The sequence below is a fragment of the Trichoderma gamsii genome (genome assembly GCF_001481775.2).
Source record: "Trichoderma gamsii strain T6085 chromosome Unknown Scaffold_36.2, whole genome shotgun sequence".
In the NCBI taxonomy this organism is placed as follows: Eukaryota; Fungi; Ascomycota; class Sordariomycetes; order Hypocreales; family Hypocreaceae; genus Trichoderma; species Trichoderma gamsii.
Genome location: NW_020171373.1, coordinates 289,727 through 314,900, shown reverse-complemented (window position 1 = coordinate 314,900; position 25,174 = coordinate 289,727). Strand labels below are relative to the sequence as shown.

General features: G+C 50.4%; 4 protein-coding genes across 4 annotated transcripts; 1 reads left to right on the top strand and 3 right to left on the bottom strand.

Annotated features, from left to right (window-relative positions):
- Window positions 1-537: 537 nt before the first annotated feature.
- TGAM01_v208550 (hypothetical protein) lies at window positions 538-3,157 on the top strand (the record flags this gene model as incomplete). Its single annotated transcript, XM_018806698.1, has 2 exons — window positions 538-642; window positions 725-3,157. The coding sequence occupies 2 exons, from the start codon at window positions 538-540 to the stop codon at window positions 3,155-3,157; spliced, it is 2,538 nt and encodes an 845-aa protein (XP_018660168.1).
- An 807-nt stretch (window positions 3,158-3,964) lies between these two features.
- Window positions 3,965-7,167, bottom strand: TGAM01_v208549 (hypothetical protein; the record flags this gene model as incomplete). The annotated part of the gene is made up of 2 exons (XM_024550359.1): window positions 3,965-4,088; window positions 4,148-7,167. The coding sequence occupies 2 exons, from the start codon at window positions 7,165-7,167 to the stop codon at window positions 3,965-3,967; spliced, it is 3,144 nt and encodes a 1,047-aa protein (XP_024404914.1).
- Window positions 7,168-19,177: 12,010 nt separating this feature from the next.
- Window positions 19,178-20,417, bottom strand: TGAM01_v208548 (chitin synthase export chaperone; the record flags this gene model as incomplete). Its single annotated transcript, XM_018806696.2, has 2 exons — window positions 19,178-19,369; window positions 19,605-20,417. 2 exons carry the CDS (start codon window positions 20,415-20,417, stop codon window positions 19,178-19,180), a joined length of 1,005 nt encoding a protein of 334 aa, XP_018660166.2.
- A 2,428-nt stretch (window positions 20,418-22,845) lies between these two features.
- TGAM01_v208547 (hypothetical protein) lies at window positions 22,846-25,129 on the bottom strand (the record flags this gene model as incomplete). Its single annotated transcript, XM_018806695.1, has 3 exons — window positions 22,846-24,050; window positions 24,112-24,397; window positions 24,566-25,129. 3 exons carry the CDS (start codon window positions 25,127-25,129, stop codon window positions 22,846-22,848), a joined length of 2,055 nt encoding a protein of 684 aa, XP_018660165.1.
- Window positions 25,130-25,174: the final 45 nt, after the last annotated feature.

Below are 25,174 nucleotides of genomic sequence, written 5' to 3'. Positions count from 1 at the left end.
ATTCTAGAAATTGCAGCTACTGCTACTAAGCTACAGGGCACATCTTGTTACCTTTGTTCGTACACTGATCCTCTCAACATGTACAGTGTTAATGTATGGGTCGCATTCTTTTCCAATCCCCTTCTTCTCTCAGTTCGATATCGTCAAAGAATTATCGTGATCCTGTGGCCTGGCTATTGTCTGTGGCCTCTACGCTGACACAACAATGTCAAGTCTGCATGTGGTCAATATCAAACACTGCACGTGGAGCTAAGCCCGCTAAACGGCGTTGCATCCCACTACAACGGCCCATGCTTTCAGTGCATCTTGCCGCTAAGGAACAGGCCATGGATGTCATCAATCAACGCGTTAGCAGTCTGTGTCCAAGCACTGAGACGCGTCTCTTATCGTTTATCAGTTGACGGCATACAAACACTTGATTTTACAGCACCTGCGTTATAGTGGCTGCATACTTTACCTGTACATGCGCACTCCAACTTCGTATGCTCAAGGCAGCAGCAGTAATAGCAGTAAGCTCAGCTGCTCATGCTTTAGACAATGGCCTCGCCTCATTCCTCCGGGGATGAAAACTACGGAATAGACCCCTCCGTGCCGTTCAAGGGCGTCATTGTCTGCTGCACCGACATCCCGACTGATCAACGGGTTCGTTTCGACTCTCCGAGCTGTATACTCTAGTGAATATCGTCCACAAGTGCTAACAAACACTCGATTCTGCCTCCAACAGACGGACATTGCCCAAAAGGTTGCCGAGCTCGGCGGCGTCCACAAATACGATCTCACACCAGACGTTACGCATCTCGTCGTCGGTGGCTACGACACCCCCAAGTACCGCCATGTTGCGCGCGAGCGAGTCGACATCAAGGCCATGGACGCCGGCTGGATCGTTGCCGTCAGCGAGCTGTGGAAAAAGGACGAGGAGATTGATCTTGCCGCGCTGGAAAAGAGCTACCAATTGAAGCCACTGGAGACGAGCGGCGCCGAGCCTTGGTCGGAGGAAGAAGAATCGCCAGCCGCAAGAGGATCTCTGCTGGTATGTCTGACGGGCTTTGGCGAGCAGAGAGACAAGATTGCAGAGACAGTCAAGCAGAATGGAGGCCGTTTCACCGGTGACCTGACCAGGAGATGCACGCATCTGATTGTCAACAAGCCCGAGGGCAAGAAGTTTACGGCGGCCAAGTCGTGGGGTGTGCATACGGTCACCTTGGACTGGCTCAACCAGAGCGTCGAGCGCGGCATGATTCTAGAAGAAGCCAAGTTTGATCCGCTGCTGCCTGTAGAAGAGCAAGGTTCTGGCGCTTGGGTAAAGACGGATCCAAGAAGGACATCCCTGGGGAAGAGGGCAAGGTCGGCAATCTTAAATGGCGGGCCGGACGAGGGTGCAAGGAAGCTGCGCAAAACCGCCAGCATGAAGCTGAGCTCACAGAGAAATGACCTCTGGGGCGACATTCTGGGTAGATCCGCATCAAGAGAGTACTCGTTTGCTCATGAGAATCCGCTCAAGGAGGAGACACAGGCACAGGCACAAGCACGCCCTGCGCCAACGCCAACCTCTGAAGTTCCCACGCAGCCAGGCTACTCTCTCCAGGAGGACCAAGGCGTCTTTGCCAACTGCACCTTTTTCATCCATGGATTTCCGACACAAAGAGCATCTATACTGGAACAGACAATTACCACCCTTGGCGGCAACGTTGCGACATCGCTACAATCCCCTGCTATGCTGTCTGAACCAACAGACCCTGAGCATTGTCGGTTCCTCATCGTCCCCCAAACCTCACAGCCCGATACCCATCCCACCGTACCAAACGAACACATCCACATCATTACCGAGTTTTACATTGAAAACTGCTTGCATAACAAGCGATTCTTTAGCCCCAACGAGCAGGTGCTCGGACGACCTTTTCCCCTTTTCCCCATCCCTGGCTTTTCCAGTATGGTCATATGTAGCGCTACATTCACCGGAATAGAGCTCAACCAAGTCGCGAGAAGCGTGACCCAGCTAGGCGGCAAGTATGAAGAAGAATTCCGACGATCGACAAACGTGCTGGTGTGCAAGTCTCTCATGTCAATGCGCAGAGAGAAGCTGAAATGCGCGCTGGACTGGGGCGTGCCCGTTGTCTCGGCAGACTGGCTTTGGGAATGCATATCCAGCGCCGGTCTGGTCCCCATTGAAGACTTTATATACCCCGAAATTAAGAAGCGTCGCGTAAAACGACGAGATCCTTTTGTCAACGAGGAAGAGGAGCCCGCCCCAGCAAAAGAAGCCTCTCAAGCTCGAAAAGAAAAGGCTACACCTACAGACTCAGAAGCAAAGCCCACAGCCCGGACTTCCAAGCCTACCATCGGCGCTGGCGTCGATACTACGGCTTTTGACAAGGATGCTACTGAGAAAAGCCGCGTCAGGCAGCATACACTCGAGTCAATTACATCGGCAGACTTTATGACAGCACCAACTCATCTCGTTGAAAGCGTACAAGCAGATACTCCTCCTCCCCTATCCGAGCTGTCTGCCGCCGCGCTCAACGTGTCACCGAAGCTACCAGCTGCCAAAGTCAACGTCCCTCGCACCATATCTGCGCCGGCCAAGATACCAGATAGCAATAGAAAAGAACAATCAATCCCTCCTGCCCTCGACCCTTCTCCTCCACCTCCGCCATCAGCCCCTGAACCTCTAAAAGCATCAATACCGAATCCAGCCCCTGAATCAACAACAAAGCAAACAGAAGAAGAACAAGAAGCCGAAAAGCAACGCCAGCTCGCCGCCGCCGAACTCCGCCAAGGCCTCACATCCGCCCTCTCCGACCTCATTCCCCCGCCCCCAAAGTCCACCTCGCTCAGCGACAACAACCACAACCAATCCGACTCTCGCACCATCCGCCGCCGCCGCCAGAAGATCCTCGGCCGCGCCATAAGCAACGCCTCCAACACGAGCAGCGCCACCAGCATCGACGCCGTCGTCCCTCGAGTTGCCGCCGCCGCATTGCACGACGATGACGACGAAGAGCACCAGCAGAGACAGTCTCCGCCGGCGACGCAGCTCGAGTATCGCGATCCGGAGGCGATGGAGACAAAGGCCATGCTGATGAGTCGGATGACGGGTGCTGCTGAGGGAGCGACGGAGGTGCTTGGGCGGACGAGGTCTTCTGCTAGGAGGAAGTGAGGGTGTGAATGTAAGTTTTGGGGAGCATTTGGGCGTTGTATGCTGGACTATGTAATGATGGTGTAATAATGCTTTACAATCTTGGGAATGGATAATGAATGAGATATAAATCAAGAAATAGATGAATGAACGAAATAATTATTATTATTCATAGTTTCATGTTCATGCCATTAATGTCATTAATGCCATAATAAATCATGCATTTACCCACAGACAATTCAGATATGTTAAAAAAAAATGCATAAACACCATTCATGTGTACCTCTATATATTTCACCAACGCCCCCAAATCCTGTGCTATCACATGGAAGAGAAATGCATTGATGTATCAAGCTACCTACGCGCCCCAGGGGTGTTTCTGGACTGAGGTTCTGTAAGAGGTTAACTCCTCTGAAAGGCTCAGTATTGAAATCTTTCAGTTGCCTTTTTATAAGACTTGGAAACATGAAATCTTTTTAGTGCCTTTAACGTTGAGGCCTCCAGAGGAATCACCAGAGGTTCCGAAAAAGACCCCTGGGGCGCGTAGGTATATACAGTATTGATGCCTTTCAAAGTAAAAAAGAGAGAAAGTAGAAAAGAGAAAAGAGAGAAAAAGGAAAAAGAAAAGCAAGCAGCGACCGAATGTTCACACTGGGTATCTATCATTTCAACAGACAAAAGAAAAAAGAATGCATCAGCGCAATGTTGCTCACGCCAATGCCTCGCCAAACGCCATAAGCATTTCCCCCAAAATGCAAAAGAAAAGAGAAAGAAAAAAGAAAAAAAAAAAGTGTTCAGTACCTTGACTGTCACACCGACAGTTGGTTTTTAATAAGCAACGGGCAGCTTGGACGCCGAAGCCGGCCTCTTAATCTCCTCGCCCGAAATCTCCTCGTCTCTATCGGAGAGCAGCTCCGACTGCATCATTGCCCAGCGATGCTCCAATTCCTCCCTAAAAAATAACAACTGTTAGTACTATGTTCTGTTGTAAAGAGAAGTGATATTCCTCACTGAGAGCCCTCAATCGTCCTCACGCTCATGCTTTCAAGTACCTTGATCAGCCTCCTCAGCGTCCTCTCCCGCTTGAAAGACACAATCACACCCCCCCTCGGCCGTCCATCCTTTGACGCAAGCCGTGTGGTAGAATCACCACCGCTGCTGCTACTTCTCTCGGCCATCATGAAATGCGCCTTCATGACGCGTCGGTTCCACACCACGTCCATGACGTCGTCGATGCGCACGTCAAAGTTGACTGGCTGCTTCAGCACGCCCCATCGCGCCGGGTGGCCCTCCTTCAGGACCTGGTGCTCCAGACAGCGCCCTTGTTTGGACCAGTGCAGGTACTGCGTGACGCGGGACGAGCTGGTGTAGAGGCGCGACTTGATCTGGTCGATGCCGAAGTCGTCCTTTGTCAGGGCGGCGCCGCTCCAGAGATCCGTGTCGGTGAAGTCGGCCGTGTCGTCGACGAGGATGCGGTATGGCCGAATAGATGGGGAGAGCGTCCTGGCGCGCTTGCTGATGGGGCCGCCGCCTGAGACGGGCGATTCAGAGGCCATCATGGGGTTGTCGTTGCCGCCTTCAGACGTCAGGTCTGTTGAGGACCCGTCGTGGTCGGCAGTTGTTCCGTTGAAGGAGTAGGTGCTCTTTCGCTTGGATACATGGTGCTGGGCCTCGTTGGACGGGGCACCTTGGCTGCGGCGGCTTGCCTTGACGCCCGAAGGCCGGCCAATGTTCTTGAAGCCAGACTTTGCACGCAGCAGTGCCAGCTTGGGGTCGTTGTAGAAGTTGTGGATGATCCTCGACACGTTGAAGGCGGCGCCCTGCTCCAGCCAGAGCTCGTGCAGGCGCTGTCGCATCCACTCCAGGGGATGGATGTCGAGACCATATTTGGCCAGCTCGCTCAGCGTCTCGCACAGCCGGAAGAGGGTGTCGTAGGAAGTGATGCTGCCCTTGCCGGACGTGGTGTACTTTTTGCTCAGCAGCTGGTAGGGGCTGATGTCGCCCTCGTCCAGGAACTCGAGGATCTTCAGGCCGCGGTTCACCTGTCGCCCCAGCTGGAACCTCGTCGAGGCCTTGTCCACGCCCTTGTCCTTGGACTGCATGGCCTGCTGGTGCTTTTCGCGCCACTGGTTCAGGGGCGGCTCGATCAGGCTCTTGATGTCGGGCCACTTGGGGTCCCAGTAGGGGTGGCTTGGGTCAATCTTTTCCAGGGGCACGCCCTCGATGATTTCGGGGTAGGTGTATTCCCGGCCGTTGTGTTTGAGGACAAGTGTCTCGCGGGTGATTTTGGGGAGGTCTGGGTGGTCGGCTGAATCTGAGGGCTGGGGCGAGAATTCGATGGAGCGTGGCGTGGGACTGTTGTCCTGGGAGGAAGGGCGGCTGGGGACATTGGCGGGAGTGAAGCCCGAGCTGAATGTGTATGCTCGAGCTGGCTCGTGGCGGGGCTCTTTGAGTGCCGGCAGCTGGTGATGTTGATGCTGATGTTGTTGATGTTGATGCTCAGACTGATAACTAGCTGGTCGACTAGAAGGCAGCACACGCCTCTCTGTGGCTACGGGCTTGAGCTCTTCTTGCTGAAACGGCTTGGAGTTGGCCATTTCAGTCGACTGGATGGCGTGCTGAGCAAACCCGGCCGCAGCAGCGAGTGCCTCCTGGGCAGCCTGCTCCTTTCGAACCTGGAGATTCTGCAGAGTCTGCTGTGCCATAATCTCCTGCTCGCGTCTATCATCACGCTGATCCCGGATCGGCTCCTTCTTGTCCTCGACCTCCTTTCTCGGCTCTTCCTGCGGAGATGCTCGTCGCGATGGCTCTGTGGCAATCTCCACCTTTGTTTCGGTTGGTGAGAGTATTATATGCGCATTTCGTGGAGAGCTCTGCGAGACTCCGTTTGCCTCGATGACTTCTCTGATACCAAGTCCCTCTCCGCTAGATGTTGTTTCAGTGGAAGCCTCCTCTTGGGGAATGCTACGAGGCGAAACATCTCTATCAGCGGCCGGTGAGCCTCCGTCTTTGCGCAGAGCCGCACCATGACAGCCCTGGCGATTCCACTCGCAGTTGCCGCATTTCTGGAACAGAGGCCCGCCGATGATGATGCAGTCGTCAAAGGCGCCCTGGTTCTTGTCGCAGGAGACGCACCGCTGCTCCTGCACCTCGCCAATGGCCTGGATCATGCACGACAGCCACTTGACGCCCTTGGCCTCGGTGTGCTCGTAGATGCCGGCGAGGTGGTCGGCGGTGAACTTGCGGCCGCGGCGGATCTTGACGGGACGCTTGATGGGCAGGCCGAGGATGGCTTTCACCCACTGGTTCCACGGCTCGGTCTTGTTGATGGGCCCGATGATGCGTCCGTCGGCGTCGACGAGGTCAACAATGGGCTCGATGGGCTCCTGGAGGATGCCCTTGAAGGAGGCCAGGGACGGCGTCAATGGCGTAATCGCCGTCTTGGCCGCCACTTGTCTGGTGACAATGGCCGGCAGCGTCATGGGCGTCTGCTGTGAGCCCTGCTCGTGCCAGTACTCGACGCCTTCCATCTCGGTGGCCTCGCCCTCAGCCAGGCTTCGGGAGGCGTCAATGGCCTTTTTGCTGATGAGTTCGCCCGCCGTGCCGTTGCCCGCCGCCTGGGCCTTGGCCGCAACCTCCCGCTTCTCCTGAAACCAGCGGATCATGGTCTCGGTCACCTTCTCCCTCTGCTGCAGCCAGTCTTGTTCATCGTGGCGGTAGTTGCGCTCAATGGCGAGGATCCTGTCCGTCTTTGCGTCGCACTCGGTGATGACCTGGGCCAGCTCCTTGTCGAGCTGGCTCAGCTCCAGCGCCAGCCTCTCGCGGAGCTTGCTGAGCTGGTTGCGCCTCCCGTCCAGTGTGCCCAGCTCGACCTTGGCCTCTGTCAGGGTCAGCTGGAACTTTCTCTCATTGTCGGAATGTTGGGCTTCCTGCTTGGCGTTGAAGTCTCTCCAAAACTTGCCCTCGGCCTCATCCCAGACGAACTTGTGTTCATGGAGAGGGAGATCCTGCCATGTGGCGGCCTCTTCCATACTCTCTTCCTTTTTTTTCTTATTCCCTTTTTTTTTATTCTTTTTTTGTCGCTGTATTTCCTTCTTTAATGAGTATTGTTGTCCAAGTGATTGTTTCGAATGAGTTGTGTGAGAGCACTGTAGTGAGTAAGTGCAAGCCCAAATTGTGTGATGCTACAACACAAAAAGAGCAAATCAAAAATCAATCTGTTTTCCTTGTTTGTCTGTTATAGATATCCGGTTTTTGTCGTCTTAGTCCCCCAATGATATACGCGAGACTCAACCATAGTCCCCGGATAGCGGTATAGTAGTTGCCAGAGTCGTTCCTCTTTTCTCTTGTGGTCCCTTCAAGATGTTTCAGACCGTTTCATCAGTGAAGATGGTTTTATAGAAGTGACATCGATGGTTGCAGTTCAATTGCCGGTAACCGAAGATAATAGTGATGAGCAGCCAAAGCAGAAGAGGATGCTATTAACCTGTGGTGGTATGGTTAGATTGAGCTTGTATAGGTAGTTGGCCTGGCTGAAATGGACAAATAAGTGAGAATCAATTTCCAGGAGTTACGGCCGATCCCACGGTTAGTCGCCAAGATAGAAGGATAGAAGGGTAGAAGGACAAGAGTAGCTGGAACAAGAAGCAGATGGTAGCGTCTATATGAATCTCAATAGGGACGAGCCAGTAAAGCCCAGGGTTCTCCATACTTGTGGAGAGACACAGTCAGAAGCCGACGTGATATTTACACACCCAGGCACTAGGCAAAAGCGAGATGGTGCTAAGACTAGAATTTGTCTGCGAAGCGGACAAGGAACGGACAGGGAATAATACGCCGGCTGCCTGGCTGCGGCTGCTGCGGTACCTACTTGTGTTGCTGCGTCCAGTCCATATAGAGCACCGACGAGAAAGACAAAAGGTTGGCAGGATTGTCGAAACCATGTCAGGCAGGGTCGTTGCCGTCTTTTTGTGTTCTTTTGCGTATTCCATCGCCGGGGCATGTGTAAAGGTTGAAGGATCAAGAACAAAAACGGGAAAGAAATAGCGAGCGAATCCTAGGCGGCTCTGCTTCTTTGCTCGACAATAGCAGCCGCATCCAGAAGAGATCCCCCATGGCAAATTGACAAGAAGAGCAACGGGTGTTGACTAACCTGGTTGAGAAGAGGTTTCGATCCGGATTACGCTGGTATTACTGATCACAGCTGAGTGTTTGCAACTCTGACCGGTGAATAAAGGACTCCGCAGGACATATGGCGCAGGAAAGGCCAGACCCCACAGTGGGAAAAGGCCGTCTAAGAGGAAGTTGCAGTATATATCGTCCGGTCTTTCAATGTCTATCCGCAGCCTATTCTATATCCCTGATGAGTGGTCGATCGGAGAGACAGAATACGTAAGCGTCATATTGAACCTATCTAGGGGGGATGGGCCCGAGAAAGAAAGTCCCGGGCCAGCGTCGTTTGAGGCTGCAAGGGGAACTTTCAGGCGAACTAGAGAAGAGAAGAAAAGAAAAACATCTAATATAAAATAAAGAATAATTTGAGGGCAGGGGAGGGTGTGTAGCAGGATGGAAACATCAGATAAGAAGATGTGCTTTTGGGGGAGGGGTGAGATTCGGGGGGGGCAGGGGGGGAGGGGGGCGTGAGATATATTGGAGGAGGAAGAGAGCAAAAACGAAGAAGGAAAATGCGAAGGAAGAGGAAGATGAGAAGTGGAAAAATTGGAGAATTAACGTGATTGGACGAATTGGAGGATGGAGATGAAGAATGAAGAAGAGAAGAAAAAGGTGAGAAGAAAAGGTGAGGGAGAGAAATAGAGAAGAGGGAGCAGCAAACGAGGAACGAGACACGCAAGACGAGGCGTGTACAAAGGGCCAGCCAACGCGATAGGAGGGCAAACAAGTAGCACTTGGGTACCTCTGGTCTGTCGAGTCTAGGGAAGCCTATTATTAGACGGCGCTGCGCACGACATTACGGAGTGGTTAGCTAATCTGGTGATTATTGATCTGGCGTTATTTTAACACTATTCGGAAAGAGACCTAATCTATCTAGTCTCAACTATACTCTCGCGTAAGAATGAGAATGAATCAATCAATCAATCAATGGCAAAAGGCAAAGTCCGATTGCAGCCAACAGCTTACTTACAGTTGCAGTCAAAAGCACTCACGCCATCATCACATGCGGCACAAAAAAAGACATGACATGACATGCCAGGAACCTGCTCCTCTGCCACCATTGCCTGCATCTGGTATATGCCACTTTACCGATCCGGCCACGCTGCTAGGGCTCCCGAAAATTGACCAAAGGGGTAAATGCCCATCCCTCAGTCCGGGCCTTGGTAGGTAGCGACGCGATAGCCTGGCGGACCGTGCTTTTTTCGCTCTTCGTAAAGCCAGTAGCGCCGCCATAGTCTATATTGCTTGATTGCATTGTTTACTCTTCCATACTGTACAGTAGCAATCAGCCAGGAGGCGTCAAGGCGTTAAAGGCGTTGGGGAGCATGAGGTCCGTCCTGCTTCCGAATCCGGCAATGCTTGTCCCCCGGATTGATTGCATTCTGATAGCATAGCGAAGAAAGAGAGTCAGGACGCAAGCGCCCGTACGTCATCTCTTATACCAGCATCGATACCCAACACAACAAAACAAAGACAGCCAACGGAGAAGTCAAAATGTTTGTTTGCATTTTACTTCACGTCTGGTGAAAAGTAAAATACGCGGCCATAGTTGCCAACGCCATCGTTTCGTCCCTGTTTTCAGCTCCTTTTCCCGCTTGCAAGCTGGACACTTTTTTTTTTTTCTTCTTCCTTAGCTCCTCCGCTAAAACCCAGAGTTTAGCACTAAAAAGGCCAGCCAGCTAGACCGCAAAAAAAACATTATAGCAAAATAGGAACTATATTGACAATAGCACTTTCCCGCGTTGGGGAGCCGGAATTACGGACTTTATCGAATCATCCATTGGACAGTGGTCAAACGGGCAAGTAAATGCGAGTTGCAATGATTCCAACTTTGGGGCGTTTTCTCCATGTTTCTGTTTCTTTACCCCGGCTTTGTGTGTTTCGGTGGCGCCCTTGTGGGCTAGGCCGATAGACTCAACCGACATGTGGCTGCAGTCTTTGTATCAACGGCAGTTCGTCAATGAACGACTGACAGGGCATAAGCCAAACTTGGCAAAGCTGTGAAAATACCTTGGTGCAAGTGCCGGACAGATCTTGAATTGCTTGTTCACAGCTATCTTAGCATTGTTTGATGATCATCAAGTGCTTAGAACCGTGTAATGCCGGCGGATACTGTGATGATCTTGCCTCGATCGATCCCCCACGCTGAGGCATACGAAGTTTCAACAGGCAAAAAGTAGTCTACTTCCTTGCTTTGCTCTAGTCCGAAACACTTTGTGCATCTCCGAAATACTGCGGGCATCATCCGAGCCAGACTGCGAGCCTATCTTTTGCCTTGTCCTCGTTTCTGCCCAATCGGGGATATGCTGGCTGCCTAGGAGTGTAGTACCCTATCAGCCCTCGGATAGCCCGACTATATAGTACCTGTGTAGAGTAACACGTGTAACGATTCAAGCAAAGCTCACTTCATTGCTTTACGGGCAAAACTCAAGCGGGTGATTCCAAATCTCAGCCATTGTTGCTGTCTAACTAACATCGCCTTACCGAGTCATTCACTCAGACTCCATTTTCCAATCAAGGAAATTAAGAGCGAGACAGAGAAAGCGAGAGAGAGAGAGAAATACTATTTTGCTCCATTTTTTCTCTCTTCGTTTCACTCTCTTCTTTTCGGCTTCTTCCTTGCATCCCCCAATCCTTCGCGTGCTCTTGGCTCTTCTGGCTTGTATGTATCCGTCCGGCTATCCGCTATCCGCCTCTCACTCCACCAGAAAAAAAGGGACACGCTCTCTTCTGTCTCCAAGACTATCCGATCAGTCAACAACTAGCGTTATTACGGGTTACGCAACATGCAGCACCATCAAACGTGCGCGGTGTTGCTCCTCCGCGTGGGAAACCGGCTATCGGATCAACTTACACTTCTCCTACACACACACTCGGCATACACAAAAGAATCAAGTAGCCTATCAATTTCCCACGCAATCCAGAAATGCGGACCGCTAGTGCGGCTGTCCGTGTTACAAAAGAATGCCCACCAGCATATATTTCGTATAGCCCGTTTAAAACAAGCGGATCCTTCGCCTCATCCATCGCATCCTATCCGCAGTGTACATCCCGGCAACTTGGAAAAGTCCAGAAAAGCATCGCGTTGTCTTTCCTTCTCACCCCTTGATTTATGGCATGACATTTGCCATGAAAGTTTAGCATGGGTGCAGCCGATCCAAGCAAAATCCTTCGAAGCCAAAAGACGACGAGCAGGAACAAATAACCGGGGCGCAGCTTGCACTATCACGCATATTCCTGTCGTAACTCCATCCCACTTCCCTCAAGTCCTGGATGTGCGGCGGCAGTTCTAATTTGGCCGCTTCTGTGTCTTTTTTCCAATGTAGGTGTGGCGATCATTCGCCAGAAACGTCTCATCCAATGAAAACCTGCAAAACAGGGCTCCGTATTCTGCATCGTTCTGTAACATGGCCGAGCTTGTGATATCAACCCGAGATCTAGAACTTGACTCCAAAAGCTTGTTTTTACTTGACGGTTTTGTTTTATGCCCAATGTCACTGTCTTCATCTTTACAGGTTATCGTGGTTTGTAGTGTCTGCACGTCTGCACCGTGACTCAGAGACCCGCAGCTCATCATCTCTGGTTGGCCAGAATATACGACTGCCCAGACCCCGGCTGCTTTTTAGCATTCTTCTTGTTCGCTCTTGTTTTGCCATCTTTCTTATTCGGCAGCTTTTTTCCTCTTTCAGCCAACGGCTATCGCCCCGTTCGTTCGTTGGCTGAGCTGGGCTAAGCTGGGCTGGGCTGGGCTCCCCTAAACATGAAGTCGACTTACTATCCGATGGATCGCGCGGGTCCTGCGGATTTGAGCGGGTCACGGCCGGCCTTCTTACGTTGGGTTGCCGTGCTGCATCATCTTGTCCATGTCTCGTAATGCGCCTTCTAACGGGGGGTTTATTTTTGTTCTGCCCAGTCATATTTTCCGAGATACCTACAAGTACTCGGAGCATACGGGGGGTGCGTATATGCTGCGTATCTGGCCGTGTGGAGATTGTTGCGTATAGCAAAGACGTTAGGCTGTTTCTAGTCCCAGGTTAGTAACTCCTTCGTACTATCGGCCGTGGAAGGATTCAAACCAACGGACCAAGTGAAATGAGAAATCGAACAACAGCAGAAGAATCGAGCCGTTGCATTTCATCAAACCTTCTCTTCGCCGTAGCATCAAGGCGTATTTGCCCCTCGCGTACGTGCCAAGATGCTCCCTGCAACCCCTGTTCGCGTCTAAGCCTCGGGCCCAAATCAACGATAAACATGTCTCATGGCCCATCATATCCAACTCACGGCCCAGATACGCCCGATACGGCAACTTGCGGATACTTGTACAAGTGCATTCTTCAGTCAAAGGCATCTTTCCGAGCCTCTTTGCCGGCTGCTCTGCTCATAGATGTCTTTCCTCATTCTGCCGCAAATCCTACCCAAGCCATTACTAATTGTTTTGTGAACAGCCGCCTAAGCGGCCGCGCCCTAACGTGTACAAAACGGTCAATGGTCGATGGAAATTGAGTTTTGCAGGATTCTTTTCCGCATGAGACAAACTCGCCGACTGGCCTGTCCCTTATTTCCGGGGAAAAGATCTATCACATCGCCTTTCCTTTATTCTCGCTGGTATTGTCATCATTAGTCAATGATAGCTTATTTTGTCTTGTCATTTCGCTCTCCTCGCTTTTTCTTGACAAGTACATCCTTTCGATTCAAGTCCGAACCTTGCCCGGCTGGGCATTACTCGTGTTCTCGACTCTATTTTCCTTTTTACTGCGGCGCTAGCAACTCCTAGAACAAATAGGCGTGGATAGGCTATAGCGATCGGGAAATGAGATTACTCAACCCGATGCGAGCTATGGCTTTGGTGTTAATAATCGAAATGTCGTCATCCGAAGCTTATTAGTTCCTACCAACACGAGCACTTTGATCCCCGAGACAAAGCTTCGTGCCGTGGCTCGATATATCCAGTGTGCTGCCCACTTCTACTCTTTGTTGCCCAGGTGTATTCTCCTTGCCTCATGTATCTGGTATAAACTAACTGCTTCAGGGCAATCGTATGCTGCGTCAGCAAAAACCGAAAAGCAGCATAGCGCATAACATAGCCCAAATCTATCATCACGGCAAACGGCCGCGGAATACACCTAGCCGTGCCATAGTGCCCGTATAGTTCTGTGGTTCATTCTCTAGCAGTATCCGCAATCACGCGATGAGTGTTCGAAACAGGTAAACTTGCCCGCATAGACAAGGGCGCTGAAAAAAACAGAGCAATACCTACGAACAATATTCATTCAGCTGCTAATGGATTCCGCTACTGCTGCCACTATGTATACTAGCTCTCCCCCTTTCGCGTATTTCGCTTATTATTTTGCTGAGCTGCTTTAGTCCACAGAAACAATCCAACTTCAGCTCTGATCAGCAACCTACGCCAAAGGCTAAACTGACTCACCCTGCCCAGAATAGACTGAAACTGCCGAGAAGGGCAATAGTATTATCAATCATCGAATTTTGTCTACACGAGCTAAAAGGCTCCATTTTCCGCTTCGTCGGAGTGCGTCTCCACTCGAATAACAATCTTTCTCCTCTGTATTCCGCTCGCCGGGCTTTTGTGTTGCCATATGTAGAAGTTCCCCCACGTAAAAAGACAGGGTCACCACAGTCTTACTTGTACAGTACCTGAATAGTATTTCTTGCGGCTCAGTATTACATCCTTACTGTACTGACAGGCTCAGCACGCGGTTACTGTATATAGCATCTACCAGGTATATCGTCTATATCCTCCGTACCCTGTCAGAGCAGCGTCCGATGATCAACCTAATACGCAACTCGGCCCTAGATCACGTCTAATAAGCAGCGGCCGCACATTTTGTAATCCAGCAGCCGCCTGTATTACTTATTCGACAGCTCAATCACGTAAAAATGGAAAATGGCACTCAGCCGTATTGTACTAGCAGGTTAAAAAGGCTTCCACTGTTTTCCTATCCTTCTCCAGACCCCCTGGGTCCCACAATATGCCGTTCGGGGTGCCGCTACTTTTTGGGCTCTAGAACGACGTGTCTTCCTTTTCAATAGAACGGCAATTAATGAGCAGCTGAGCTCGGCTTCGGCACAATAACCGTAACACAGTAGCGACTATTGCCTCTGCGTCAGCACAATCCAGCGGCATCTTCCGTGACGTCGCAACTCAAAGAGAAAGAGAAAAAGAAAAAGAGAAAGAAAAAGGGGAAAGAAAAAAGAAGACATTCCAGACTGTCCTCCACCCCTCCCCCTGGCCAGTCTGATTCGATGTGAGTGCTCGCAATGCTGCGGCCGTCCAAGATTGAATGCTTACCCGACTTGTCAAAATCCTGCACGCACGCAGACTAGGTAGATGCTGGGTTGTACGAGCAGCAATGGAAAACCGGCGCTGGAACCTTTTGCTTTGTCTCTACCGGTAATGAATGGACGAGATAGGAAATTACCAGGGGACCCCTGCTATTTGCTACATGTCTTTTTCACGCACACCCCTCCCCTCGAAACAGAGTCGACAAGGGGGTGCGAAGAAAAGAGTGACTTAAACAATCAGCATACATTTCTCATCTCTACACACTACAATAGCACTAGAGTCATCCAGCACTTGCTACTGCTACCTCTGCTGCTGCTACTATTACTGCTGCTACTGCTATTACTGCCTTTACAGCAACAACTACTAAGCTTCATGTATGTCTAGAGTCTGGTGTAGATGACAGAACAGGCGTGCTGGATGACTTTTCCTTTAATGAAATAGTGTTTATTTATTAAACCTGTATGTGCATTTTTATCTTGCTGTCCCTATTCTTCTTCGCACCCCTTGGTCGGGTCCTATTTCACTCGAAGGCAAGGTTCAGTAAAGGTTCAATGATGGTAATATACATAATACAGTACGGGTAACCACTAATAAGTCTTGTTTTGCCTATTAAAGAACTTTTCTTCGTCCAGTACTCTCATACGCTCTTCTTTCTCCACTATGAAAATCCTTGGCTTGCTGCAACTCCGGTCCGGAAATATCTCACATCGCAATATAGAATCGACGAAAAAGAAAAAGCAGCAGCCTGAAATTCTGTCCTTGGCGTGATGTGGAGTGCCTGTCGCTGTGAGTTGCTTTTTAGTGTCTCCTCCGTACTCCGATCCGTGTCTACTCGTACGAGAGAAAAATCCTACAACCCTTGTCCAGCCTATACGGTGGTTGTTCTGGGGGGAGGGGTCTTTGACTGCATGTAGTGAGCTTTACGGTCGATTTGGGCCAGTGTCAGATTTTGGCTTGCTTCCAAACTAAATTTTGTCTTGTATACCCTTCTAGGTATCTTGCTCATACCGTACTCGAACAATGCTCGTGGATGAGAAGCATAACGAGCAGCACAACCTGAAACCAGCGGGATGAAGATTCCCCATTATACATGTCATGAGCAGATCAACCTCATTTCGTTAAAGTTCTGTTGTTGTTTTTTTACTCGTAATATGTCAGCAACGGTAAAGTAAAGCGAGCGATGGGCGCAGCAATTATAACACATCACTTACACAGAAACCTGCCCTCGACGCCAATTGGCCAATAATGCCCATCCTTACCCCCCGGTTCTACCTCGGACTGCCCATAAAGCCAAGAAACGGACGCCCCCTTTGAATGGGAAATAAAAAGCCCGTGTCTAGACAAAGACCCCCCCATTCAGCTCCGAGTCTCCAGTTTTCGGCAATCCAGCCCACGGTCCATGTCCATCTCCGGCAGGGCTGTTGCTTTGATATTCTGATGATTCCAAGTTGTTGCAATGCCGGGATTCTCTCGGATGTAAGTCGAGGATCCTAGTGGTCCGAATCCTCAAGAGTCTACCAAGGGGGCACTAGACACGAAGTAGGCGTATTACTACAGTACTGCTAGTATTACTATTTCACGGAATTAGAGGATCAGCCCCTTGTTAAACTCTGCGCGGCCCAATCGCCATCCGTCACGCTCGCCATCTATTGCCTATTCCTCCTAGTCTGCATCAACCTATACCACGACTACTTACAGTAGTGGGTGGTGCTAGCTCTGCATCTACAATCCTGCACGAGCGGACAACCCGCTGCTCAGCTTTGTCCTGAAGCGGTAGATCGGCAGCTGCTGACGAAACGCACGACAAAAGCACGCGTTCTAGATACCACAAAACGAGGCCTTACCCCAAACCGCCAAGCTTGTCCGTCGAAATCGAGCAGGTCATCAAGACAAAAGGCTAGGCCCTAGCTGGTGTACAAGTATAGCAGCAGTAGTCATGTCCAACGGAGGTTATTACAAAGCATTAGTGCGACTAATCACGAAAAGCCAAGCAGCAATCCGTATCAAGTCAAGTCATAATACGATGTATACGATGAAGAAAGCGCATGGGCAAGGTGGTGTGCGTATATGCAAACAAGATTCCTACTGGGAAACCCCGTACGACCTATTACCTACTGCAGCCCTTTTTTTTTTCTTCCTCTCTCTTCATTGCTTCCTTCTTATCCGGCGTGAGTTTTACCCTACTTAGGCAATATTTCGTCAGCGAGTCATTTGTTACATCTCTCTCTATTCCATGCTACTACCTATAGCAGTATAGGTAGTCGTAGCATAATTGCTCTACTTTCGCCTGTTTAGCAGCTCGCTTCATAGCCTGGCCCTTAAAATTGCTTGGCTTCCTTGGCAAAGCGTATCAAAAAAGCCAAGAGACGAATTACAATGGAAGAACAAGGGTCTTTTTAGGTTTTGACAGCTGATAGTGCAGAAAGTTGATACAGTACACACACACACATGATGATGGATTAGTATAAACAGGACTTTTTTTAAGTTTCACACCCTCCCTCCCCTGCAATATACTAGATTGTAGACAACACAAGTCCGCAACTCTTGCAGAAACCCGATATGCCTCGGACTTGGACTTCCAAAAAGTGTGTGGTACTGTAGTATTTCCGCCGCCGACGAAAGAAGAGAAGTAAAGGATTGAAAGAAAAAATAATAAAGGCCGGGAGGGGCGGGGAAAAAGAAAACTTGGAAGCATGAAGGAAGGATTCTGCGTACCGGTTTTTTCTTTCGCAAACCCTTTCCTCAGGCGAGTTAGAATCTTCCTTGGCGTTGGGCTGTGCTCCATGCTCCTTTTTTTTTTAACACACTTTAAGCCTCTTTTCGCTGCGAGTTGCGAATATCGCTAGTGATGCGTATTCCTATTCTACTATTAACTCCGTGTTTAGAGGAACACGAAGGAACAGAATAAGGGGGGAGGGGGTTTGTTGTTTTCGCTGCTGCCTTGAAGGACGCACAAAGTAGCAATGTAACAAATTAACTTCTCCTTGAGGCTTAAACTCGTTTTTTTGTTTTCTTTTGACTTCGCCTACTTTCACACTTCGCCTACCTAGGTACATCAGCTCGATACCGAGGTTCATAAACCCGCTGCCAGTAACAAAAGCGACAAATTAAAACAAACTGTAACTTTTCGTTGCAAAAGGGCCTCCCCACCATGATCATTCAGTGGAACCACCAAAGAAAGATAGTAAGTACTGTAGGTGGTATTAAGCAACACAGCCCTCCGCGATCGAGCCCATAACTCGGCCGGACAGTTTATTCATGCCGAAGGGGTGGACATTCTTGGAAAAACCCTTGTTACACTATGATGATACGACAAGAAATACGCCTGACCCTGGTTCTTGAGTTACGTGGTCTGAGCTTCCCTCAAGTCGAAAGGATTCGGTTTAACAGGCTATTACATAGAAGCGAAGACCAAAAACAGTAGTCGGTTGCCTAGAATGTATTGCCCATTCTAGATTGTGTAATCTTGCAACTTTTGGTCAAATGCGTCAACTTTTGGGGTTGAATGCATAAAAAAAAGGCTGACAGGCTCTGGGACTGGTGGGATAATTAATCTCAGCTGCTCACGGAACTAGTCACTCGAGTTATATTTTCTGAATAGTAAACAAATTGTAATCTGGGGCTATTCGCCGCAACTAATATATACAAGTCAGCAAGCGTTAGACTTCAAACTACTCGTGTTCTCCAAGTCTCGCCAAGACTCCCACGAGTTTAAAGTCCGATCAACGATGAGGCTGACTGGCTCGAGGACACGCATCGATTATATGCAAAAGCTCACTACCTTGCAACTCAGCCCAGCAAGTCGAGTAGACTTATTTTGTCTTTCAACCAAGTCATAAGCATCCCGGAAACGACCCTTTCCACCCACAAGCGCTTATACTTGCAGCAACACCAGCTTCCGTTGCAAAAGTACGCTTCTGGCGTTTACTAAACTCGGTAATTAACTACCAACAACAGATGGACAACACACTTGTATCAACCGTAAATCGTAATCCACCACGAGCTATCGTTCCTTCCAGTCATCTGCCCCATCATACAGATAAGGATAGCGAGAATTCCCTCTGTTATTAATTTATCATAGCCTTGGTGGATAGAAGTGAGTCGATTTCCCCTCTTTAGTAATCACCATCGACATAGACATGAAAAGGGAAGGTTTCTGCTGACAGGATGCAATCTATAATTAGACAAAGTCGCCGAGCATGCTACAGCATTCACGTGTTAATTCATGTACTATCTGTGTTTCTATATACCACCTCGTCCCCGCTCGTCTATTCAAAATTGACATTGTAAGAAACACGGATACTCTCAACATCTCGTCAGGTATCACACTCTCTCGTCAAACGCCGTGCCATTTCAATATGCATGCTGCAAAGAGCCTCACAAAAACGTAAAAGCGTAAAGTCCCGTCTGACGGGGAAGAAAATAGTAGCGATATGGTGAAGCTTGAAGCTGTTCCTCCTCGATTCACCAACATTAAGTGCGCGTAAAGAAAAAATATGATAAAAACAAGTTTTGCGTAAAAAGAAATAAACAGATACGCCACCTCGAGGCTATGGCGAACGGTCTTAGTGCCGAGATGAGTAGCGGTTCGTGGTCGGAGAGTAAGGCAAGTCGTAGCCGCTGGACTGAGCATAGGGATCATCTGCGTAGACGGTGCCGCGGCGCTCATCTTCTCCGAGGAGCTCCTTAACCTCCCAGTTGTTCATGCGGGTGCCGACAGAGAACTCGAGATCTTCTTTGGTGATAGAATCCCAGTACTAGAAGCAGCATGTTAGCAAAGTGTCTGTAACACATGTCATCTTCTCTCTCTTCTTCTTCCCTTTCACTCTTCCCTCTCTTCTTCCCCTCTTTCACTCTTCCTTGTCTATTCTTTCCTCTCATGCATCTTTTCTTCCTTCGTCCTTTTTCGTCTTTGTTCTTTCTCACTCGTCCTCCCTTCCCCCCTCCCCCCTCTCTCTCTCTCTCAATTACAATTTCGTCAATCTCACTCACCTTGTAAACCATCATGACAGCCAACAAGTTGCAAATCGTCGCAAAAAATAGCCCATCCAGGTAATGGCTCACAGCCACGCAAATCTTTGAGCTAAACGCATACAGAATTACCTGTCCCGCCACGAAAAAGAAGATGCCAAACGCAATATCGCCCAGCGGCCACCGGTCCTGCAGCGTCCGCACCACCAGCAGAATCTGCATGCCCACGTACACAAACAGCTCAATCGCATTGAGCAGGTACAAGACGACAAACAGGCCAATCGTGTTCGTCGGCCCCAGCCCAGCCCAGCCCTTGAACGTCGCCAACGACACCAGGAAGGAAATGGCAAAGGCCACCAGCGAGCAGAGCCACAGCATCCACACCGACAGCGGCGTGCCGTCCTCGTACAGCTGGAATCCCACAAAGCCATTCACAAGCAGACACGTCACGACGGCGCTCGTCAGGCCGTTCTGCACGCTCGCAAAGTACGGAAACGGCCCGCTGCCCGCAGGCACCACGCCGGCATCCACCACGAGCGAAATGAACGTCAGGAGCATGTACAGGTAGAAGAAGCTGAGAATCTCCTTGCGGCCGACGGCGGTGAACTTGCTGCGCACGTGCAGGACCATGATGACGGTCATGACGAGCGCGCCAATGTGGGCAAAGGACGCGGCGCCCTCGAAGATGATTGTGTTTGCGACCTCGATGTTGCGCGCGTAGCAGTTGGGCTCGATGCCGACGCGGCCCGACGACGAGAGGACGGGGCCGACGGAGGCGCACAGCGGCAGCGGCGTGTGCTCGCAGATGGAGGTGAAGTCGCCAAAGCCCGACATGATGGGCGATCTTGGTGTTTAGGGAAGAGGTCGTATTCGTTGTCGTCGGTGATGTCGCAAGCGCGCAAAGAAATCGTAACGAGCGAAGATGTCGGTACCGTGTCGATCAACAGCGTCCTTTCATCTGTCTTTTCCTTTTCCTATTGTATCCCTCTCTTCTTTTTTTTCCTTGCTCAGATTCACCTCACTCTTGATGCGACAGCTGCCAGGTAGATCCAAGCCAAAGCAAATAAACAAGACGCCACAGTCTTCCCTCCTCCCCACAATAGTAAACGAGTGTCGGGGGAAAACGATTGAACGGGAAAAGAAGAGAAAAGGAAAGAGAAAAGAGAAAGAATCCTTTGCGTCTTCTGTTTGCCCTCCTCCAAATGAATTCTTCCTCTTCACTTCTTGGAAATCGAGATGTAGTCGTCGATGGTGTTTCGAAACGAGGCAAGAATTGCGGTGGATACGAGATTTCCAAAGGGAGAACCTGGGGGAGGAGAGGAGAAAAAGGGCAGAGGAAAAGGCTGGGTGGGATTTCCAGCGGTGGGGCTACAGGGAGGGAAGGTGACTTTTGGCTACTGCTGGAAATACGAGGACACGGGCGTCTCTGCAAAGTATCGGTACCTGGACTAAGATAGCAGGTGAAAGAGAAACAGCAGCAGAAGCACAAGATGGCGATGATTGAAAAGAGCAAGGAACAGCTACAAAATGGTAAAGTAACTGCATTCAATTCGCCACTTTTAAGCATGATGCAGGTCCAGCCATGTTTTGCAGCACAAGATGCAGCTCCCTCCGTCTCCATTTACGCACTAATCCGTGGAGCCGTTGTCTCGGTGACCCAGATGTAGAAGTGAGCTCAAGCCAGGACCCAGCCAAGTTTATACAAATGCAATACAAAAGATACAGCGATACATCAAGAGCGGAAATTCATGCTTCATCATGATTAGTCTCACGCGTACTCTAAACGGATAGATACGGGGACTGTCCAGAGTAAGCCAACAGAACTCCAACACCACCAGCACGAGATTACATAATATCTTCGATACTACTGGCAATAGATACCCTGCAGCAACCTCAATAATCGTATTGCTCTCAAAGAGCATTCATGCTCCTGTAATGAAACAAGTCAGTTCATACACTCCCTTTTTTTTCTTTTTCTTAATTTATACACCTCTCGTACTCTTCATCCTTTCGTTATCGCTAGTAACGCCTCCCTTGACTCACAACATGGACATCTTATACACATCATGATGAAGCACAATATAGCGCAAGTTCAAGCCCAACAATCACTCAATCAAGGACAAAATCCCAAGTCCATCACAATCCAAGCATCACACTCTAGGCAAAAGACACGGACAGACACAAAATCAAAATCAATGACATCTAAGCAAAAAGCATCGTCAGCTCTCCCTGCAAAGGAGTCCATACAATATCCCTCTTCTCCTCTTGCCACTCAAACTCAAACCTGTTCAACATACACCCTCCCTCTCCCTCGATACCGTTCCGTTCGCGGCACATTATTCACCCAATAAATGAAATCACCCATAAGAGACAAAAACACGTATAAAGAACAAAGGCAACATCATAATGCCATTTCACTTCAATTCTCATCTCCCCAAAAGCCTAAATCGTAATTGTGGTATCTCAGATAGGAAAAAAAAAAGCAGATAAGAAAAGGTGTAATAACAGCAAGGCTAGTTCACAAAGTCAGAAAAAGAAGCTGTTCTGTTTCTCTCATTCCAGCCAGTTATGCCTTGCCGCCCTCCCTTTTCACTTGGCCCCATTTGTCAGGTAAAAAAACCAGACCACTGATCATTCATGCATCATCCATGGATATTATAATGGATATAGTAAAAATAAAGCTTCAAAAAAAGAAACGTGATAAAATAAAACAGAAAACGGGGAGTTAAGGCATTAACCGCGTAACCACAGGAAAAGAAATCAACTCCAAAAAAAGCTTCTGGAGACATATATGTGTATCAAGCATTTCCCTTTGGCACCCCCTGTAGACTCGCTCGACCAGGTTTCCCATTTTCCTTCGTGTGCTGTACCGTCGTCATGGACATACCCGAAAAACCGATCAAAGCCGTATATCCCCCAATGTACCAGCCAATTTCCTTTAACCAACGCCCAAACCATGCAAATCGATTTGCTTCGCCTTGATAAAATAGCACAAGCCCGAAAAAGAAAACAGATGGGAAAAAGAAAAAGAAAAACAGATTACACTAATAACACAAGGTAGGGGGGGATTAATACCCCCCCAGCTCCAAAAAAAGATACGGAAACGGAAAAAGAAAACATGAGTAAAAGTACAAAGATGTTGAGACACGCTGTCGAATAAAAACTTTTTGTCTCACAACATCTACTGTCGGTAGAAAGATGGTGTGCAGACATGCTTCCCATCTAGCAGCCAACGGTTGCAAAAGGAACAATGCAGCCACCCCTAGGGTACATACGCTCCTTGCACTCCATTGTGCGGGAGGGACTGTTGGCCTCTGTTGTACACGACAAACTCGGGCACCACGCCGGTGCGTAAATCGTTTCGTCGACCAAGAGGCTGGTAGTGCATCTGCGTAGGCTGGACGGGGACCGCCAAGTGATATTGATCCAGCGATGCCGATGGCGGTGGGTAGAGTAGCCGGTTGACGTGGCGGATAGGCCGGTAGGGGCTGGCCCGCTGCTGCAAGTAGACGCTGGGAGAGTGGGAGATTGGCGTAAGGGCAATGGGCGTGTGCATTCCCGAGGCGGTTCCAAACATATTCTCAGCCATGGGTGAAGAGGTGTAGGCAGAGGTGAGATGCTTGGTGGGCGTGGTATAGGCCATCGATGGCTGGCTGGGAAGCACCGTGTTGGGGAAAGCGGTCGAGGCTGATACCGTCGGGGCGGAAGAAGGCTGATAGACAGAGGACATGGCGCGTGCGCCGGGCTGGAGAGGCGGCAGAGAAACCACGTTCTGGCTGGCAGCGGCATAGGGGGACTGAGGAGCGTATCCAGTCGTCATTGGCGTCATGGTCATTGCCGCTGATGTTGCCGAGGCCGGGAAGACAGGTGGCTGAATGGGGGTAACCTGCGACGTGACGAGAGTGAGATGGGGGACAGGAAGCCTGGCCGAGTCCTTGGGCCGGGCGTTCATGACCGGTGGCACCGTCATGTTGGGTCTTGGAGGAGCTTGACGCATCTGTCGCTTGGCAGGGTGCTCAATCGGGTCGACTTCGGGGCTGCGCTTTCGGTTGATGGGCAGAACCATGGTCGGCCTTGCAGCCAGCGGCGACACGGGGTTGGCGTGGTACATGGCCCAGTTCTGAGCGTGTCTAGAGGTCGTAGGCGAGAAGTTTGGTGCGCCGCTGGGCATGAAGGCCATGTCAGCAGGGGCTGCCAGCGTCGTCGTGGTCGGCGAGGGGATGGGAGAATGGAAGCTCCTGGAAGATGGAGAAACGTGCAGCGGCGATGCCGGGATATTGAGGGCCTGTTCGTAGTAGTCGTGGAAGCAGGCCAGCTTGGTCAACCAGTCCTCCCACTCGTCCTTGGAGGCAAGGAGGTTGTAGCGCATGTTGCTCAGAAACTCGACTTCCATGACGTGAATCTCGTTGACGGTGAAGCAGGACACTTCCGCCCACGTCTTGTTAGTGTAAGTGTTGTCGTCGAGGACTAGACACTGGTATTAGCCTTTCTTCTTCCGCTCAATGATTCTTCCATCAAGAGTGCTTACATTTATTGCCAAGCATGAGAGAGACAGTCAACAATCGGTACTCGCTGCCTCCTCGCCCCTTGATCTGCGGCGTCGAGCACTTGAGTCGATAGATGAACAGCAGAGCTAGCAGAATTACGTTTTGTGTCACCTGGGTGGTGGACAAGACGTTGTAAACCCATTTTCGAAACTGCGAGCTTGGCTTGGCCAGATCCACCAGACGAGAAGGAAGGACATTTGGCCGTGATTTCATACTCTCGGCCTTTCTGAGGTGCTCATGAGGTTCGAACCAAAAGAGGCACGTCATCTAGAAAGGAAAAACGTAGCGTTAGCAAACTGGGCAACCGGGCAGAGGGGAAAAGGCGAGAGAGCAGCGAAGAACAAGACAAACTTGCGAAGCTTGTAGGGCGAGAGAAATTGTAGAACAAAATCGAAATAGGTGCATGTATGGTTGCTAGGAAAGGATTTGACAAACCTGAGCTGCAAAATCCGCCAAGCTGCCGCCGCTGGGGCTGATGCATCTCGGGATCTGGAGACTGTGGTAGATGAGGGCCTCAGAGCTCCTCCGTGACGAGGCAGCATCCTTGGCGGAAACGACAGAGGCGGGCGTTGATTTCGCAGATCGATCAGAAGGGGTGCTGTGTAGTGGTGCGTGCAGAGTCTGCGAGACGGGGATCTGGTGCTGGTATTGGTGTTGGTTTTGCTGGACTGCAGGATATCGGCTATACTGCCGAGCATCATTGAGGCCAGCTACGGCCACAGTCTTTGGCCTGCTGGGGTGGACAATTGCCGACGTGTATGATCGCAGGGCATGGCTGTCGTAGGCGGCCGGCACCTGCTGGTAGGTGGTGCTCATCTCGTCCACTGGAGGCGTCCGCAGGCCGTTTGCCAGATGCTGGTAATGGATGTCGCGGGCGAGAGTCGAGGGCTTGGGCAGGGCAATGCCAGGAGGAGGCAGCACGGGTCGTCGAGAGCCGGAGAATGACGGCGACAGCGGCAGGTGAAGAAGATGCGTCGAGGGCGCAGCTGTAACCGACATGGGGAGCCGATGACGAAAGTGAAGCACGACGAGCAGCGCGGATGT